This window comes from Gracilinanus agilis, chromosome 1 (genome assembly GCF_016433145.1).
Source record: "Gracilinanus agilis isolate LMUSP501 chromosome 1, AgileGrace, whole genome shotgun sequence".
Lineage (NCBI taxonomy): Eukaryota > Metazoa > Chordata > Mammalia > Didelphimorphia > Didelphidae > Gracilinanus > Gracilinanus agilis.
The window spans coordinates 523,895,029-523,916,750 of NC_058130.1; the positions used below are offsets into that span (position 1 = coordinate 523,895,029).

Sequence of the window (21,722 nt, forward strand, 5' to 3'; positions counted from 1 at the left end):
TAACCAGTATACAAAAATAGGGGAACAAATAGAGATTGACAAGATACAATAATTTTGATTTTAGCTACTTCTGCAAGTCACTGTACATATATTACAGCAGTATCATAGAAATGGCACAGCCTTGAGGATACTTTCCACATTTTATTTACATTTTAAGACTAACTTTAATCTCAGAATCACATATCCATACACCTATTTCCTTTGTTTTTTTCACTTAAACTTAAATTCATGGTTTATCAGAACAAAGACTGTAAACAAATATTTACCATGTCTGTTACATGTAACACACAGGAGCTGCTTTAAAACAGAAATCCATCTCCCTCCCTTACTCCCTCCCCCCCTTTTTATAAATACAGGTATCAAAACAATCCTGAACATACTTTTTGTTACTACTAGTAGTCGGTACCCACACCTCTTCAAAAATTAAACAAAATTAGCAACAGTATTTATTGTACCTGCTACTTTAAACAATTTACATTGCAGCTCTTTCACTAAGCAAGATGGACCAAGCATGCCATTTATAATTTTCCTTCTTGAGAAATTAAGATTTCTGAAACATACATTACTCCACAGCAATCTGATACTTCTTGCCATGCTTTCATCTTGTAAAACCTGAATTCCATTTGGAGTACTCCAGGTTTATGCTTAAATGATAGTGCCTTGATAAGAGGAAAAAAAAAATTGTGCTGCATTTTTCTTCCCATTGTGCCTGAAAACATAATGGGTGTACATATATTAAATATATTCTTACAAATGTCCAGGTCATGTATACCAGCTGGAATTCTTTTAATGTGTGGGTTCTGCATTGTGAGATTTAATCAAGACATTAACATGAGTAGAAGGTTGTTGGTTTAGATAAGTTTGAGATTTGTTAAAATTAATTGCTGTATGTTTGTCCTTCTGGAGGTTGTGGAAGCTTCATGTTTTCTTTGGACATCATTAGACGCCTTAGCTCTTGAAGTACAACTTTAATGCTATAAGAATTTTGCCATTTTGCTAACACTGGTATGCTCCGCGCATCCACCTGAAAGAAAAAAGAAAAACCATAAATAAATGCTGTATATATATTTGGGACATAACTTTCTAGGTCTAAAATTTCACTTTCAATCTTCCTAGACCAGAAATAAGAAGACCTAGCTAGTTGCCACTCTAAGCTACATGACTCTAGGTAAGGAGATTAGCCTTTGGGCCTCAGTTTCCTCATCTGTAAAGAGAAAGGCAGCATGGCATATTAAACTTAAATCCAAGTTCTAGTTCTTACTATATTATCTTAAGGGGGGGGAGGGGAATCATTATCTATGAAATTTAGTCTCTTCATCTGTAAAATGGGGGTTGAGAGGAAGCACAAACTGGATTATGTTTATGGATTATGGAAATATGGATTATAACAGCACTCTGAAAACCTGTAAGTATTCTATAATCGTAAACTATCATTTCCTATAAAATGAGAAGAAAAACATCAATTCCTTTTTTTAAAAAAAAAAAGGTTATTAGAACAAAATGCTCTCACAATGAGTAATTAGATTTAATAAGGGCATTTAAAGAAGTCCCTCATGACTGATAATCTTAGAAAGACATGGCTCAGGTGAGAGAATTAGGTTTATTCAAAACTATGACTGTACTAAAAGAAAAGCAAATGAATGCATTCATGCCACCCTGGAGAAAGGTCTCTAGTAGAATGTCCTTAGATCTTTTTCTATTTATCATTGGAACCAATGACTTGGAACGGAGGAAATAGCAAACTGGGTAACATAACACTGGATTAGTACACTGGTTCAAAGAACTTGGCTAGAATCTTATAAAATTAAATGTAAAAGCCTACCAAAAATGCACAAGTAAACTTAGGAGATGCACAGTAAAATAAAAAAATGTCATTCAAAGCAAGTAATGATCTAAGAATCTAGGAAATTCTAAGACCTGGTAGTTTAAGGGGGGAAAGTTTTTCTTCTTTAGAAAATCATAAGAATCATGCCCCCCGGTAAGATTCTGCTGACCTGGAGCACAAGTATCAAAGAATGACTTTTGTATTCCATGGTAGAGGAATAGTGTGTTTCATTTCCCAGGGGAAAAGAAGAGAAGGAAAGAGGAGAAGACTAATAATAAGAGTGATATAATTTAGAGTGAAAAAAGGATAAGTAGAGAAAGGAGAGAGATAGAAACAGAAAAGGAAGAAACAGAAACATAGAAAAAAGGGAAAAGAGGTAAGAGCCAGGAAAGAGGGGAAAAGGTACAGAGAAAGAGCTACACACAGAGACAGACAGATGTTTTAAGTTTTTTATTTTATTAACTCAGCCTTAATTGGACTTCAATTTGCTATACGGTACAATACTGATCCAGCAAACCTTGACTATCCGAAATTTTGTGGTAAAAAGTATCCTCAGTGGATAAATTTTCTTTTATTTTTAAAAAATGTCTTCTTTATTATGACTAAAGATTATTCACAAGCAAAATCATTCTAAATTCTAGTTTCTTATTCTGATGTTAAATAAGTTTTAATGTAAAAATTATGATAAGAAAACTGTTCTACTTATACCTTGCTGTACTTCTTTTAATTTTCTGAATATATATTTTTTCATCAACAGGTGGTTTTCAAGTGCTGAAACACAGGCTTATCAATAAACAACACACATACAAAAAAAGCTCCAATTGCTAATATAAGAGAAATGGATGAATTTTCTGAACAGCATTCCTTAAGGAGAGATAGGAGAGTGGAGATGAGTCCAAAGTGAGCTAGGGTTCCCCAGGCAACTATGAAAAGGAATCAAGAATTTCATAAGCCATGCAAGTGAATCAATATTTTAGGCAAACATTAACATTATGATACCAGTGGCATTTTCATTCTACTATTGCACTAATATAAAAATTCAAGTAATGCTGAGGGGACAGAACTTGGCAACTGAATGGATGCGAGGAATGAGTGATGGAAGAGTCAGCTACTGAGGGAACAGCATATAGTGGAATCTGAGGTTTAAATCCCAGCTCTGCTACTTACTGTCTTACTCTGGACATAACACTATATCTCTTTCTGGGTCTGTTTTCTCATCTGTTAAATAATGGGACTGGTGACCTTTAAGGTCCCTCCTAGCTCTTAATCTATGCTCTTAGGATTCCAAGCTTTGAAGTTTAGGTGACTGAAAAAACAGTGATAGCATTAACAGAAATAAAATTACAATAATAAGCAGTTAAGTTCAGTTTGGATAAGTAGGAAACATGGAAAATATGGGACTGGAGCTCTGCAGAGAAGACAGGACTGGAGTTGTAAATTTATACATCTCATGGAGATGATAATTAAAGCTGTGCAAGTCAATGGGAGTGTAAAGGAAGAAAATGTACAAAACAAAGACAGTAAAGTCAAGGACAGAGTAGATTAAAAAAACACACACAAAATGACTCCCTAAAAATGGAGAAGGCAGGTTACAAGGAGTTTAATGAGATAAGTAGAAGTTGTAGATGAATATTCTTTCAAGAATTTTTATGATGAGAGGAAGCTAGTAGAGAGTGATAGGTATGAAATGGAAAAGATCTGTTTTCAAATCTGACCTCAGCCACTTCCTGGGCAAGTCACTTAATCCCAATTGCTTAGCCCTTGCCACTCTTCTGTTTAAAAAACTCATACTAAGTCAGAAGATATGGGTTCAAAAAAATTTTGACAATAATGGGGAGAAAAGGTAGGGAATTACAATCAGGTGAGGTTTTTAGAATAGGGGTAATTAGCGCATTTTAAGAAACTAGAAAAGAGCCAGCAGAGGCAACAGAACACTCAAAGGAGATGCAGTAGCTAACTAAGCAAGGTTACAAACAATAGTATAGGAGAAGCTGATTTTAGCTTCCTTTTGGGTTGTCACATGAGTGAGTAAAAGGCTGATTCCCTTTCCTTGGCTTTTCTGGAGGCATTAACCTCCAAATAGGCTTCTTGTCTTGGAAGAAGCCTCATGGCTAAAAGCCTTGTTTAATTAACCTCAGAGGCCCACCTTTGCAGGGTGTGTGGGTGTGGGTGTGGGTGTGTGGGTGTGATTTCCCTTGCTTTCACTCTTTCCTATTTGTAAATAAACTACCAGATAAGTCATTCTGATTTGAGTCTTTCATTTGGAATTAAGTACTTAATTCCTAGCAACCAAACACTTGAATATTCAGTCCAACCATAATTCTTACCCTTTACAAGTCTAAGCACCATTTGGACACTTGGATAAACAAGAGAATAGTGAGTTACCCAGTGTTGCAGATATGAGATGATGCAATGAGCAAGGGATTCCAAGGCAGGAGAGACAGTATATCATGAAATGGTGTGACTACTGGTAAAAGGTTTCCTAGAGAATAAAATGACACCAGAACTCCAGGACAGAGCTAATTTACCAGGCAGGAAAAACTAAGAAAATTCACAATTTTTCTTTCCTTTTCCATTCCCTATCCCAAGACACAGATAAACACATAAACTGTTACCAAGGTACATGTATTTCATTTTGTAAGAGAAAACAATGTTTGTTGGACCTAATCTTCCTTATTTATAACATGAAAGAATTGGACTTGAAGATTACTAATGTCTGATTTCTGGTGTATAGTGAATTCCATTTTAAAGCCACTTTCATATACTGTAAGATATTTTATCATTTCCATTATCCACAATTAATGCAATACGGTCTGCACAACAAAAACAGCAACCAAATTTTCTAAGAATGTTCTGTGGAATTTCTCTTAAGAGTAATAAAAAATTATGGGAATGCTTTAGAATAAAGTATGTATAATGCAATACTTTTAGACTATTGTAAACAATCTCTATAATGGATAGAGTTTACAAAATTAGTGGAAAGAAACCCAAGATATTTCCAAAACAGAAACAAACACTTGCAGCTGTATAATGATAGTTAAATAAATATAAGTGATTGCAAATCCTGTGAAACACCAAACAGATTCCACAAGACTATTCCAAAACTCTCAATAAAGACCTTGGTGGGGGTAGAAGGCAGGGAGGATGACTATGGGAAAATAAATATCATGTCAGAATAAAACCTGCAGTTCATCAGTTCATAATACACAATAATCTCCCACACTTAAGATCCTACAGCATTTGAAATCTATAATTTGTTTTAAAATGCTGACATCTCCCATAAGAAACATTTTTGCCCAGTTTCACTTCATAAACATACCCATATTATTTTAAAGGCACACTTCAAAACTATCAGTGTAAAATACATCAAAAACAAGTAATAAAATGCCCAGGTATACTTAAGAATATATATTTATCAAGAGGAAAACTGAAACTAAAAAAGGCCAATTACTATTAAGGAAAAAAAGGAATTCAACCTCACATATACAACCCTAAATGCCAATAATTATGTTTCATTTTCAGGGGCAGCTAGGTGGGTCAATAAATAAGGGAGCCAGGCCTTAAGACCGTAAATACCGAGTTCAAAAACGGCCTCACACACTTCCTAGTAGTGTGATCCTGGGCCCAAGTTACTTAAATCCAATTGCCCAGCCCATACTGCTCTTTTACTTTAGAACCCATACTAAGTATCAACTCTAAGCCAAAAGGTAAAGGTTTTGTTAAAAAAATGTTTCATTCTCAAAGAACCATAATAGGGGCTAATAAAGTTCAAACACTTTAAACACCTACTCTTTAGGCATTACTCTAAGCATTAGAGACAAAAAGATTAAAAGCAAAGTCCCTGCATGGAAACAGTGTACAATAGCAAACCAATTCAACAAACATTTATCAATTTCTTACTGAGAGGTCTCAATGTATAATATGTAAAGAGAACAGAGGACATAAAGTAAAAAAGTGGGAATGCAGATCAAAGAATAAATTTTTTTCACTTTTAGTTTATCTGGGTTTTTATATGATTATTCACTTATAAAAACAGACAATATGGAAATATGTTTTGCATCATGATACATGTGTAACCCAGACCAAATGGCTTGCCAGCTCTGGGAAAGGGGAAAGATGGGGGAGAGGGAGACAATTGGGATCATGTAACCTCAGAAAACTTAAGGGAAAATTTGTTATTACATGTAATGATAAAATAAAAGATCTTTACCAAAATATGTGTGTATGTATGTATAGAAATCAATCAAGGGAGACTGCCATGGGAAGTCTGAGGGACAAACTGTAGGGTCAATCAGAAGAGGATCTACCTCCCTTTTTTTTTTAAACCCTACCCTACTGCCTTGAAGCCAATATTGGCTTCAAGGCAGAAGAATGGTAAGGGTAGGCAATGGGGGTTAAGTCTACCTCCTTTTAAAGGAAAATCAAGGCTAGGGGGCTGACTTAGGAGGCTGGCTAAAGATACATTCTTTGTGGGTTGCATACCCACTCTTCATTAATAAAAAATGTTAATTCTCAGGAAAATGGACTCATTCTTTATTGGTTAAAATCTGGATATTACACTATTTTTTAAAAATGCAATCTTTTTTAACACCTATCGACCCCCTCTTTACATTTCACCTTCCCCAAACATACAACATACAACTTTCTTGGAACCCTAATGGACACACAATTCTTTTTCTAGCACTTTTTTATCTCAAAACATAAATTATATCATGGATACACAAGTCATGTAAACTACTAAATATTAAAATTTTTTTATTCCACAAGAGTGCTAGATACAGTTATTGTCAAATTAAGATATACTGAGTGATTATCAGGACATTTTTTAAATTCTCACTATTCATTGTGCTTTTTTTTTTTTTAAACCCTTACTTTCCAGTAGAATCAATATTATGTATTGGTTCCAAGGCAGAAGAGTGGTAAGGGCTAGGAAATGGAGGTAAAGTGACTTGCCCAGGGTCACACAGCTAGGAAGTTATCTGAGGCCAAATTTGAACCCAAGACCTCTCTCATCTCTAGGTCTGGGTCTCAATCCACTGAGCTACCCAGCTGTCCCCTCATTGTTCTTTTTTTTAAAAATAAAATTAAAATTCTACACGTTATTTTCTTCTTTTGTAACATAAGTTTTTACTATTGAGCTAACATTCAAGTATTAATATGAATAATTTCCTCTTCTTCATTCCTAAGAAATTCTGCCATTTCCAATAAAGATAAGCTCTTAAGCCATAGTCAACTGCTCATCTAGAACATATAACAGAATCAATTTAACACAAAACAGAATCAATTTAATACCAAAATAAATGGTATTTACTCCCAAATGAGCTAACTTCTATTAGTATAGATTGGCACCTTTTCTGCAAATCTTAACTAGAGCCCTATGAGATACAATTGATTTACCCAGGGTCACAGTGCCAGTATGTATTGGGAATGGAACTGGAATCCAAGTCTTCCTAGCTACAGGGTCAGCTTTCTATATGCTGCCTTAAACTTAAAAATAAATTCTCTATGAATGTAATACCAGTAATAAGAATGTTTTATATTTTTAAATAAAATATTACACAAGTCTGAATATTGGTTTCATAATTAGAAGTCAGATTTGGAAAGCTGTACAGTCTAGATTCAGACATTTTTAAAGTATATCCAGCACACATTGGACACTAAATGCTTACTCCTTTCCCCTTTCCTTTCAATAGTGAAATAAACAAAGACTAATATAAAACTGAATTAAAGTCTTAGTTTAAAAAAAAAAGATATCATGAGCTTCACCCAACCACCTAATTTCTATTGGTATAACAAGTCTCTAAGAGAGCTAAATTCATACAAGGAAAACAAATTATTTTCTTAATACCAACCAAGCAATTTTGTGCCATAAACTGAAAGGTCTTTTTCCTCTGGAACTTTATTAAGAGCTTTCAAAGTGGAATTTGACAGAAATTATTTCAACTTACCATTCCATTGGAATTATTTATCCCATTCATATTAATTTTTGTTACAAATCTAACTGTTGGAGGTGCTTCTGGGTATTTAGGTCCACACTCTACTTTCAGACTGTATATTCTGTTTTCATAGTTTGTCTGGAAGGCAAGAAAAGAGCAATACCTTATTACAACTGACATATTTTAAACAATATATTAAATGACAAAGCTTCTAAATGATCTTATTCAAAAGACAATAAAATAAATGCAGTGATGTCTAATTTAAATCTGTTGTTTTATGGCTCACGGCTTTGGAGGGTGTTAAATGTGATAATGAAATAAAATCTACCCTGCCCATCCTTAGATTTAATCACCAAAGGTGTAAACATCACCACTTAATTCACAAGTTGGAAAGTCTGTGACCCACATGTGGAAGAGTGAGTGACAAATCAGAATTAACTGACTGCCCCCGGGCAGTCCGGAGCAAAGTGTCTGTTGTGACTGGACACATAAACTAAGAGAAAAGAACAGGAAGTGACGCAAAAGAAGTGCCTTTAAAAGGGAGTGACAACTTCCTGTAAGCTCTTCTTTCCTGGAGCTGGAGGTCAAGTTGGAGACACTGATTGCAGGCTAGGACCCTGAGACTGTTCTTAAATCTCTCCCTTAGAACTACATGTGGTGAATGAAAAAAAGGCTGACTCCTTTAACCTCCCTGAAGGTATTAGCCTCTAGAAGAGCCCTTGATTAGGAGAAGCCCTTGTGGCTAAAATTCTTGTTAATTGATTTTTAAGCTCTCTGGTTAGGACCTCTGGAGCCCTGCTGGAGTAAAGCCAAGGATTGAGTACACACTCTAGTTCTTTAAACTAGATCTCTTACTCTACCCTCTTCTCATCTCTCTACTTCTACTCTCTCTCCTATATTTCATAAAAAAATTACTAAAATCATTTTGGTATTTATTCAACTCCTTGGCAACCACACCTTTAAATATTAATATCCAACAATTAAAAAAAAAACTTTTCCTTTTTACATAGAGAAGGATACATTCTCTTCTGGCTATTAAACCTCCACAGTTAAAATTATTGATGTATAATAAGCAAACAAGAAAGTAACTTTTTTGTAAATTAGTCAAAAACAAAATGAAATTCCAGAAGTAACTAATTCTTACTAAAAAAACATTTTAGCATCAATATTTTTTAAAACAAGGTTCAATTAAAAAATAAGGGGAAAATTCAACATTTTGCTACAAAAATCAGACTGCTTTGGTCTCACATGAAACATTAAAAGTAACTTGACTTTCAAAAACTTCATGCATGGGGCAGCTGGGTAGCTCAGTGGATTGAGAGCCAGGCCTAGAGACAGGAGGTCCTAGGTTCAAATCCGGCCTCAGACACTTCCCAGCTGTGTGACCCTGGGCAAGTCACTTGACCCCCAATGCCTACCCTTACCAATGTTCCACCTATAAGTCAATACACAGAAAGGTTTAAAATTTAAAAAAAAAAAAAAAAAAAAAAAAAACACTTCATGCAAGAAAGAGCTGAATGAAGATACCAACCATGGTATAGTGAGAACTGTGACCTTGTAGTCAAAGAATCAAGTTCAAGTACTAATTAGACACTTATTGTGGGCAATTCTCCTATGACTGGGGTAAGTCATAACCTCTGTTAACTTCAGTTTCTTTGTGTAATTGGGATAAGAAGACTTGGATTATATCCCTCATAGTCAGATATGGGATAAATATTTTGTAAAATTTAAAATATTATGTATATGTGAACTGTTTTATTATATACAAATGAAAGTCATATATAGATATAACCTGCATATTAAGAATCCAAAACAACTGAACTGCTTAGGGAGAAAAAGAGCTCAAAGAACAAATTCTGCTGCATTTAAAATGACACAATGAGACTCTACAATGCTAAAGCATTGTTTCCCAATCTCATGTTAGCAGTTATGCTATAAGCATTCATTCCAGAATTGTCTACTTAAGAATTTCCCAAATTATGTGACACAGAAACTTCATTATTTCTTATGGCATAACTAGAGATTATCATGAAAAAGGGAAATGTTAGCAATACTTTTCCCATGAAAGATAAAATTATGTTTCCTACTTATAATATGCATTAAACGAGGGTTTAATTTTTTGCTTTAAAGTTTCCCTGCTGATCTCTTTTATCCCATACTCAAATACTCCTCAAATCAATATTTAGGAGTTCCAGCCATATATATTAAGACAAAAAATATTCCAGTACACTTGGAAATTCTTGAGCTATTGAAACAACTTGGAAGAGACTATTTTCATTCACATTTGTTCAAACATGTAAGTCAATGGGTTTTCACAATAGGATCAAAATTACTTCAAGGTCCTTTTCATATTCATACTGATACATGCATTCATTTAGTTTTACTAAGTTACCTATTTGCAATTAAAGATATAAATGCAAGATTTATCACTACATCATATTTCTTTAATTACTAATGGTTACTGGCATACCAGTTTTACAAATTACTCATGGCTTAACTATCCAGTTCAGAGACTTTCTGTGTTCTATACCTCCTTAAGTCTAGAATTTGGGCCAATTTAATACCTACCTGCAGATAAATCATTAGAACAAAGTGTGTGGATGGTAAAATATATGTTTTATACAGAAAAGGTAGAGAAAGAGGCAGGTATAGAATTTTTAAAAAAGATTTCAATACACTGAAAGTAAAAAAAGATGATATGAAGAATTATTATTGCTAAGGTATTATGAAATATGAGATAGTAAAGAGAAGAGAGATAGACAGATCATTCAATCAATCAAAGTGAGAAACTGCCATCAAGCAGAAATGTGGGCAAGAGTAAAGTGTCTTAAACAATTATATGAAATGGAGTTCCTCACATTTAAGTTTAATAGTCACTAGACATACAAGCAGTTCACAACTTATTAATGTTCCTTTGGGAACACCTACCCACTATTCTGGTTACTTACCTTGCCCTCATCCTATTATTTCTATTCTAATCAACAAAGCTGCTTCTATCCTTCTACCTTTTACCCCATACACATTCCTCATTAAGAGAGCCTGTTTCCTTCTACCCTTCTTCCATTAAAGCTGTCCTTGTCCCAACATTTTCACCATCCTTTAATCAGAATCAATCCTTTTCCAAGAACCTTACCACTAGGGCAAATTCTATATCCCTGTTCCTTCTCACTGTTCCAACCCCAAGTATCTTATATTCACTTACGTTTGCTTCCCTCAAACTCAAGACATGGATGCTATTATGTCATCATTCTTTGCTTTCACCTGGCTCTAGAACCAGTCCAGTCTGCTATCTCCTTCATCACCCTTCATTTCAAATCAGATAATTTGTCTATTTCCATTTAATCCTCCCTGCCTCCTGACCAACAAACCAAAGGAACATTCACTCACCCAATCTCCCAAATGTGGGAGTCAATCCTAGTAGTTTGAAGCTAAGAGAACTTCTTTTATCACTAAGAAGAAAAAATTATAAGAATTCCAAAACTAAGGCTATGGGAAAGAAGATACAATCCTCATAGAAACACTACATATAATAATGAAAACATTGTTATAAGTGGTATCTGAATTATTGAGCACATTGGTAAATGGTAATTGAGTATTTAATTGGTAAATAGTTAAATTATGGGTTAAACAATCTTTAAACAATTTCAAAAGTACATACAAAAAGCATTGCAGTGGGGCAGCTGGGTAGCTCAGTGGATTGAGAGCCAGGCCTAGAGACAGGAGGTCCTAGGTTCAAATCTGGCCTCAGACACTTCCCAGCTGTGTGACCCTGGGCAAATCACTTGACCCCCATTGCCTACCCTTACCAATCTTCCACCTATAAGTCAATACACAGAAGTTAAGGGTTTAAAAAATTTAAAAAAAAAAAAAAAAAAAAGCATTGCAGAAGCCAAAGAATGGATCAGATAAAAACATAAAGGCTACCTAAAGAGCAAGAACACCAAAAATTACAAAAACACCCAAGAAGGAAAAGGGGAGAGTAAAAGAATGATATAAACTAGTAAAAGAATGATAAACTAAAGTGGGAATTAGAAGAGAACCATCTGTATGCCTATTTTAATATGTGTGACGTAAAATCCCAGTATAGAAAAGGGTAGAAACTCAAAGAGTGTGGTCATACCATTTAATTTGCCTAACAAAAAGAAAAAAATTAGATTTCAACTATATTCTCATTTTTTGGCCCCCTGCCAAGTACACATTTTAAAAAATTCAACATATTTACTTGAAATAATAGCTCACATCTATGTAATGCATTAAAGTTTTATGAAGGATTTAAGAGACAATGACATACATATTTTAAAAAGATGGCAATGAAGTATAAAGACTGACTTTGGAACACCACTGAGGTTCTGGAACACCACAGTAGGCATCTGGAAGTCATTTTACAATTCTTCACAAACTTCAGAATAAGAGAAGTGCAGAGCGGGGATAAAAGGCACTATGGCATATCCTTTGCTTTCTTCAAATGCGATTTCCTCAATGTGGGTAACTCCCTCTCCCAAAGTGAATCACAACCCATGTTCATGAGTTGTGAACAAAAAAATTCATCACCTGGTGGCCAGCCTTTTGGTGATGAGCCTCTCCACACTGAGCGAGGCTAGTCCTCAGGCGACAGTCTGTCGCCGGGCCACACTCGCAGCCTTTCCTTTCCAGTTTGGTAGAACCTGACAGACCTTGTTCTCCATTGGCATCTTTGGTTAATTTGATACATGTTTTGATCATAATTCAAACACTGCAGCTTTCCCTGATGCCTAAAAGAACCAAGAGCAAAATAAATGGTTTTTATCCTGATGGCAGTAGGTTGTTGTCATAGGAGATTAAGAAAATGTCATGACTGGAAGAAAAAAAAAAGGAATAAATCTGGATTCTGAGGGTTTGGATGCAAATCCTGGCTCTGCTATTTACAAGCTATGTGAAAGGGTCTCAGTTTCCTTAACTGTAAAATGAGGGGATTGGACTAGATAATGTCTAAGGCTTCTTCCAAATCTAACTCCTCCTCCTCCTCCTAAATATGCCACATACTGTTAATTGATTTGAACCCACAGGAATGATGAAAGAGTACTATAACCATTAAATTTAGAAAAAAGAAGTAAACCACTTTAAAATGTTACTTCTATTAGATTTAATTATGAAAATCTTTTACATTTAACTAGCATTAGCCAGAAAATTTATTTCGTACTAAATTATAAACTAAAGCAAATGACTCATGCCATTATTTACAACAAACTCAATATACATCTAATATGTACATATAAAGAAAAGTTACTAAAGAGAGAAAAATAATAATTGTCTTTTTTTTCTTAATACCTATTATGGAATTTTTTTAAAACTGGTAACTTTTAAACATGTTCAAGCACAGCAAAATAAAAACTGACAAATACAATAAACAACTACTTCCAAGAAATCAGCCTTATTTGGCATATCTACTTAGTTTCCTTGTGAAAACTGTGTTAACAGGCAAAAAAACACTTCAATAAACTAGATAATGATTCATTTCTTTGAAGGCCCTGTGATCCCACTAATGTAGTAACTCCAATCTAGATTGCAAGCTATCAATTCCCTCTTACCCCATGTAAGAGGGTTTGGATGCAAGGAAGCCTGAACTAGAGTCCATCCAACTTGCTACTGACAATTCACCTAGCTCTCCTGATATTGCATGCATAAACATCCAATTTTTGGAAAACCTTTACTGGTTACCAAATTTTCTAATGGCTTATATCCACTTATGTGTCTCTCCACTGCCTTTGAATAACCCAACTTTTTAACTCTGGTATTCTCTGATTCACAACCATAAAATGTAATCAGAAAAATACAGTTTTTGAACAAATGACTATTTCAGGAAGAAAAACTTGGGATCTTAAGAAATGTATAATTTCCTCAAAGCATCTAGCCTGTTCTCAATTTAATTTTAAGTCCATCTTACCCATGAATAAAGTCTGAGATAGATGAGGATAAACTCAAAGGATTGTCCATCAAATTGCATTTCACAACCTGGAAATCTTCATTCACTGTTTTTTCAAACTCAGAAGTAATCATGGATTTTCTTTAAAAGGCTGCAGTATTCTGGCACTTGATAAAGCCAATACAAAATCCTCAAAGAAGGGCATTATAGGACCCTCAGCAATTACAGGGAATCCCTCTTCCCTCTAAATTCTACCTCAAACCGCCTTCAGGACAGTGGCTATTTAACATATCTACTGAAAATTTCCTTGTGTAAACTATGTTAACAGGCAAAAATAACTAAAATGTACTTCAATATACTAGATAATAATTCATTACCATAAAGGACCTGTGACAAGCACAGATTTTTCTTGTTTTATGCCTTGCTTGGTACAATAAGGCCTAACACAATTCCTGGTACATGGCAGAGTCTTAATAAATAGCTTGTTAACCAATTGCCAACAATCATGAAAGAAACATGTTGTTCTCTTATTAGACCCTTCAAAGTTACAGGTTAGTAGTTATAAATGGTCTTTCTTGGACATGTTTTTGATAATAATGTCTGCTTTTTTCCAAGCTTTTGTTATCCTATTCTTTTCAGTATATAGAAAGTGTAGGCCAGATACTCTTCTTTAGTAAAATTTGCACCTTTTCACTGGGGACCATAATGTTAAGAATCTATATGTGGTGGTTCCACTGTCACTGATTAGTGTGTATATACACACAGTTGTATTAGAATCCTGATAATGTGGCAGCCACTGAATAATTTTTTTTTATTTTATTGATTTCATCAATGCAGGAACCTCTCCAGTGAAGAATTTCTTCTATCAATGCACAACAGTACTTCTCTGAGTTAAAAACTCATACAACTGCTTGTGACACAGGAAGGTTAAGTGACTTTTCAGGGTCACACAGCTAGTACATGTAAGCAAAGGAAGTTGAACCTAAGTCTTCCAGAATTTAAGGCCAGCTTCCCTCCACTATACCATGCCCCTCTCCATACCAAAATAAGTATACCAAGAGAAAAAAAATTTGAATCAATGTTGAATTTATCAAATCAAAGAGATTAGATTGTTATCATAGGTTTCAAAAAATAATAACTAACCCTCAGTGAGGGAATTCCTTGAAATGTGCTGCTTCAATCCAGGAAAAAACCCTACAAATTAAAATAAGAGTTGATAACCTTGAGAGAAAGAGAGAGAGACAAGGATATACCTTTACTATACAAAATGACTGAAATAATGGCAAAATATTCTGATGTACCTTTTTTTAAATTGCAAATGAAGGTATAACTCTAGCTTAAACATAGGAAACAATTTAAAATTACAGTTAAATCGTGATCATTTCTTATACTAACATTTTTTAATGAGTCATTTATTAATTAATATCAGCATTAACAGAAAAAACTTGGGAGACTGACCCTTGGTGGCCCAATAATCATGCCTGTCCACCTTGTAAGTGTCATATCTTCATCGTCTTCAAGTCCCCAGCTAACTGTACCATCTCCTACTCCTTTTTGGCCTTCTTCAAGTTCTTCTAACAAGCGAAAATTACGTGGAACTTTAACTCCTACACAAAGGAAATGGAAATGTAAAAAGCTCACAATTATTGAATATCCAGATACATTCCAATTTAACTTAGGTGAGTGAAACAATATTCACACTTTTTTTAGTAACAAATGCTTAAATTCTTCATCAAAAGAAGTAGAAATTCTTATGACTACTCAGAAGTGCTACCAAAAAGGCCATGTTGAATATTACTGCCTTTGCATATCTTTAAATTTCCCAGCTCTATTTTGGAATGATATATTAATAGTACTTTGACCCATACAATGTAGTTCTGAAAACACCATAAAGTAGATTATCATAACTGTATTTTACCATAGGAAGAATTGTCAAGAAGATTCATTCATGATCTAGTATTCTGTGAACAATAAATTATCAAAGAAAAAATTTCTACAATTTAAAAAAATAAATTTTCTAAGTATTAGAAAATATGTATATCGGGATACCACCCCCATAAGCTATGTACTGTGTAAAAGCACAAATGAACACGGCAGCCCTAGCATGTTACGAATTTTATCTAAAATGAACATGCTGTCAATAAAAAATTACTAACACAATACACCTGAACTACTGAAGAGTCTTATTTGACATTCGTGACAACTTAACAAACAAAAGTAGATACACAGAAAGAAAGGTTCAGAAAGGCTGAATTATCTGGAAGTAGGAAGACCTTATTCTTTACAGTTCCAGAAGTCAGATGTTCTGTCAACTGATAGAAGTTATAAGGCAGATTGTAGTTCAACCAAACTGAACTGTCAAAAATGGAACTACCTTTTGTGATAGTAGTTTAGAAGTATTTTGACAAAGTACAAATGAGTATTATCATACAGAGGATTATGCTAATAGATGGGCAACTGTACAAGATCCATTTAACTCTTGAAGGCTTATGATAAAAGACATAAGATAACGAAATATGAGGGGGTGGATTAAGCCAAATGAGTAGGCCTACAGGACAAAGTGCCTTACTTCTCAGCTATCCAGTAGATTCACAATGGAGTTGTTTTGTTTTTATGGGGGGGGGGGGGAGTTATGTGTGTAGAGTGAGAAATTAAGTGTGTTATTCTCAAATTATTAATACTTAAAAGCTGGTGTGTGTCCTCCTGGTGCACCCTACACACACACACACACACACACACACACACACACACACACACACACACACACACACACACACACACACACACACCCTACTCCTTACAAAAGCTTTACAGCTGGTGTGTGTTCTCCTGGTGCACCCTTCACTCACAGTTTGGAGTGTGTTTGTCTGGGAATTGCCCTAAGCAGGAGTCCCAGGCTGATAGTCTTAGATCCTGAAATACCAGTGATACCAGAAATCTTAAGTGCCAACCTTGAATACTCTTTTGTCTTAAAAAACTCTCTGGGAGGCAGCTGGGAGGCTCAGTGGATTGAAAACCAGGCTTAGAGACAGGAGGTTCTAGGTTCAAATCTGGCCTCAGACACTTCCAGCTGTGTGACTCTGGGCAAGTCACTTGACCCCCATTGCCTACCCTTACCACTCTTCTGCCTTGGAACCAATACAGTATTGTCTCCAAGACAGAAGGTAAGGGTTAAAAAAAAAAAAATACAACTCTCTTACAGTATCTTTGTATTTGGATTATGAAGCTTCTTCCAAGAGATCAAACCCAGAGACTTGACTGATCTCTCATCTGCTCCTTCCAGATAATCCAGTCAACTACTCCCCTACTTGTATTATAGTCTCCAACTTCCAGATCATTTCTTTAAAATAATGATTTGCTTGGATGTATCCATTGTGAAGCTAAGTCTCCAATTTCTTGAAGATATTAATTAGTTTGAATGTGTTCATTGTAAAGCTATCCAACACTGTCTCCAACCATTGTAAAAATGTTATAATCCCTTTTGGGACACTTGATCGCATCAGGATTCTCCTAGAAGTAAGGGATTTTTCTATGAATTTTTGGGCATCAGTCTTGGCAGTAACCTGCTCTGTAATTCCTGGAGGGCACCTGTCTTGAGTCAATGACTTCAGACAGTGCCCCTCCTCCACTCCTTCCCTCCCCCTCCCTCTCTCAAAATAAAGCATTATATTTCAAATGAATGATTTCCCTAGCCATATTTTTAATAAGTGGTTAAAGTAGGTGTACTTTAAAAATGTCCATGGTCCCCATAATTTCTACTCCATACACACGTAATCCTAGTAATACAGTTTAAAAATATACCAGTATTTCTTGAGCTATGTTTTACACAAGAGTGTAAGGTATCTCCCTCCCCCACCCAAAAAAAATGCACCAACACAAATACACTGAAAACTCATTTTACTTTACTGTATTATTATTCATGCAGTGTGCATATTTAGTGGATGAAAACAAACTCGAGCTTTGTTCAAAATCATGTGACAAGAAAGTTGGCTTTTTATTAGTTCCTTCTATACTATACTATACCCAGTTGTTTATCAGGTTATGCCAGAAACATATAAATGTGTCCATTTTGTGTTCCGATTTTATCTTGTTTCTTTTTTTACCAAAAATCATTTTTGTGCCAATGCCTATCCAATAAAATTAGGAACAAATTAATATAAGAAACAGTATTTACTAAGCACCTATTATTCCCCTGACATAGTACTAGGCAATGGAAATATAAATACAAAAATGAGACTTCTTGCCCTTGAGGAGCTTACATTTTAATGGCTATGGGGAACAGGTGCCACCTAGAAATGTTGTCACCTACTAACCAGTTCCAGATCACAAATCCAGAGCAAAGTGAGGAAAAGAACTTTGCCCATAAGTGGCATTCCAAGATAAAGAGCAGTGGCCAGCCTAAGGTAGTATATACACAGAGAGAAGCAAGTTGAGAAGCATGCATCAGCAGTATAGATCAAACCTCTGGAAGTAGAGTGCAATCTCAATTTCAGTTTCTAGTTCAATCTTAAGCCTTCACTGGAAAAGCCAGGGCAAAAATCCCAGATGAAAAGGGAGTCTAAAAATCTGTCCCTATGGCTTTAAAAGACCATCTGTCTGCCTTTTGATCCCGCCATACCACTGCTGGGTTATCCCAAAGAGATAATAAGGAAAAAGACTTGTACAAAAATATTTATAGCCACGCTCTTTGTGGTGGCAAAAAATTGGAAAATGAGGAGATGCCCTTTGATTGGGGAATGGCTAAACAAACTGGTATCTGTTGGTGATGTAATACTATTGTGCTATAAGGAATAATGAACTGGAGGAATTCCATATGAACTGGAAAGACCTCCAGGAATTGATGCAGAGTAAAAGGAGGAGAGCCAGAAGAACATTGTACACAGAGACTGATACACTGTGGCAAAATTGAATGTAATGGACTTCTCTACTAGTAGCAATGCAATGATCTAGGATAATTCTGAAGGACTTATGAAAAAGAACGATATTCACATCCATAGACAGAACTGTGGGAGCAGAAACACAGAACAAAAACAACTGTTTAATCACATGAGTCAATGGGGACATGACTGGTGACTCTAAGAGATCACCCTAATGCAAATATTAATATTTTGGAAATAGGTCTTAGTCAATGACATAAGTAAAACCCTGCAGAATTACTCATTGACTAGGGGGGTTGGGGGGGAGAACATGAATCATGGAACCATGGAAAAATATTCTAAATCAATTAATTAAAATTTTTCAATTAAAAAAAAATCTGTCCCTTTGAACTAAAGAGAACTTCCTATTTAGCTCCCAGTGGATGAGTTCAGCAGCTATCTACTCTTGCACAGACCAAAATTTTGGGGGAGGAGTAATCATACTTCATCATGGATCAGACTACTTTGGGAACACAAAAAGCTTGCAGGTGGTATCTAGCCTGCCCACAATTTCTAGACTTGTGTAAATAGAATTAGCTCACTCCCATTCATATAGTTAAAACTCTAGCCACCAGAGATAATGTCAACCCACCTCCCTTAGTGGGGAGGGGAGATGCATGACAATAAGTAACAAATCAGGAACAAGGGACTGCCCTTAGGGCAGTCCAAAACAGTGTTGAGGCAGCCATTTGTCCACTTGAATTAGAGGTGGATACAGGAAGTGACTATCTCTCAAATATGCTGGTAACTTCCTGTGAAGGCAGTTGGGGCTTTGAATTTGGTGTAGAAGGATCTCTTGTGAGACCTCAGGTAGCTTCCCTCTGAATTGTCAAGTGGGTAAATTAGGCTGACTTCCCTTCTCCTCTCTTGGTGTTCTAGAATATCTCAAGGAGGTTTCTTTGCCTCTAATTGTCAAGGCCTTGCGGTTAGTAACCTTGTTTAATTTAGCTCTAAATCCTCCTCCAGGCTGGACCTCTGATCCAGCCAGAGTTTCTATCTCCCTACCTTCAACCTTCCTAATTGTAAATAAACAACCATAAAAGCCATCCTGACTTGGGTCTATTTTTAATTATGGAATCAATCTAAATCTGATTGATTCCTGGCAACCACACCTTAAAAACACACACACACACACACACACACACACATCTAATTTCCCTTCTTACAGACTAATATAACATCTTAAAGAAGCAACAAGTGATCTTCCCTCCAGAAGTATGAAAAGTCTGGCCTTAATAACAATATGGAAATCAGGAGAGACTGGAAGAATGAGCAAATGAAAAAAAGAATCCCATTATAAAATGCTATTATGACAACATGGATGCTAAAAACAAAAACCCCAAATAGAAATACTACAAAGCATCTTTTTGTTGTTGTTGTTCAGAGAAAAATACAGCTTAGGCATAAATTCAACTGGAATTCCTAGAAGAAATGAAGCAAGTTTTAAAATGTTTTATAAAAGAAATAAGAGCACGTCAGGGAAGAAAAAGAAAAAGGAATGAGAACGAAGGAAGAAAGAATTGGAATGAAAATTAACAGCTTGACAAGAAGAGGTACACATTATTGCCCAAGCAATAAACTTCCTGAAAATCAGAATGGACCAAATAAAAGGTAATACATTTCCATGAAACAAGAAATATTCAAACAAAGTCAACAGATTTAAAATAAAGAAGAAAATGTAAGGCATCCCATAGTAAAAACAATTTACCTGGAAAACAGAGGGGAAAAAAATGTATAAATCATATGAACAGCCTGAAAGTCACAACCAAAAAACAATCTTGCCATTATATTTCAAGAAATGTTAAAATAAAAATTGTGCAGCTCTCTTAGAACCAGAAGATAAAATGGAAACAAAAGTCTTTTCTGGTCATGTCCTAAAGGAAAACTCAAATTAAAAACTCAGGAACATATAGCCAAATTCCACAGCTTCCATGTAAAAGCAAGTAAGTAATGCTGGGTATTTGCAAGCAACCAAAAAGAAATAATTCAAGAATATGCATGATTTAGAAACCACCACTTTAAAGAGAATTTAGAATAACATATTCTAGAAGGCAAAGGATATAGGCATACAATCAAGAACTTACCCAGAATAACTAGGTACAATGCTATCAGGGGGGTGGGAATATGGGTGAGTAGACCTTTACAGAAATAGAGAACTTCCAAGAATTCCTGGGGGGGAAAAAGCTCAGAAAATTTACTCAAAACATAGAAGTCAAGAAATATAAAAAAGGTAAACACAAATAAATAATAAGGAACTAAACCTGGATAAATTGCCTACATTCTAATACAGAGGTTATTCTCATTCTAACATGTATAGATAATACATGTAATCTAAGCCTATCATCATCAACGGACATAAAAAGAAGAGTCCAGCAGCCTTTAAATAATGTTTATTGAATAAGGGAAAATAATCCAATACCAGTAACATTAAGGCTACAAATAGTTTTCATTTAGGAAGTGTTTGATACTAGTCATGTAAGAAAGGGTTGTCACAAACAGGGAAAGCTGAACTTTTTAATTCCAAAAAATGTTGTTTTTATGTTGATCAGATGAAAATGTGAGAAAAGGATAGGAAATGGCTAATGGGACCTATAGAAATTGATGAGATCATGAAGGATGAAAGTTGTTAGTGAAAAATCCCTACTCCCTTATATGAGGATTAGATTTTAATGTTAACAATAGCTTTTGAGTTAATCATAATTATGATTCTAAGATAGGCAACTAATGATATCATAAGTGATAATAGTAAAAGGCTTTTTATGATTGTTAGTATAAGTACTAAGGTTTTGAATTAAGTAAATAACTGCTTTGGCATAGGTAATCATTGTTAGTATAGGCCTCAGTTTGGGGCCTTACCCTTTAAAATTGCTTATCATGCACCCTCCTCAGCAATCTTGGTCTTGAACTTGTGATTTGGCCTTCATTAGCATAGAGGCTTTTGCTTCAGTCAGAAGCCTGTTGACACCTCTTTCACCTTTATATATACCCCTTATACATCATCAGGCTTTTATCCCGTTTTAAGGCCTGACACTTCCTCCTTACTCTAGTCATCTTAGTATACCATCATCCTTGACATCATCAGGCTTAGAAAGAAGGGTTCAGGTTCCTCCACTCCCTCCTTGACTATCAAGTGACTTCTACCA

The 21,722-nt window shown here is 35.2% G+C and overlaps 1 protein-coding gene across 2 annotated transcripts in view; it reads right to left on the reverse strand.

Annotated features, from left to right (window-relative positions):
- Positions 1 to 433: 433 nt before the first annotated feature.
- UBE2V2 (ubiquitin conjugating enzyme E2 V2) overlaps positions 434 to 21,722 on the reverse strand; it is a 60,932-nt gene continuing 39,643 nt past the window's right edge. The window contains exons 1-4 of one of the 2 annotated variants that reach the window (XM_044666360.1): positions 18,264 to 18,279; positions 15,122 to 15,267; positions 7,774 to 7,899; positions 434 to 1,024 (exon numbers count right to left, since the gene is read on the reverse strand). In XM_044666360.1, the coding sequence (XP_044522295.1) occupies positions 878 to 1,024; positions 7,774 to 7,899; positions 15,122 to 15,267; positions 18,264 to 18,279 (435 nt within the window). In that variant the 3' untranslated portion in view covers positions 434 to 877. Of the gene's footprint in view, positions 1,025 to 7,773; positions 7,900 to 15,121; positions 15,271 to 18,263; positions 18,280 to 21,722 lie in introns of those variants that run through there. The other variant, XM_044666354.1, reaches the window with a different exon arrangement.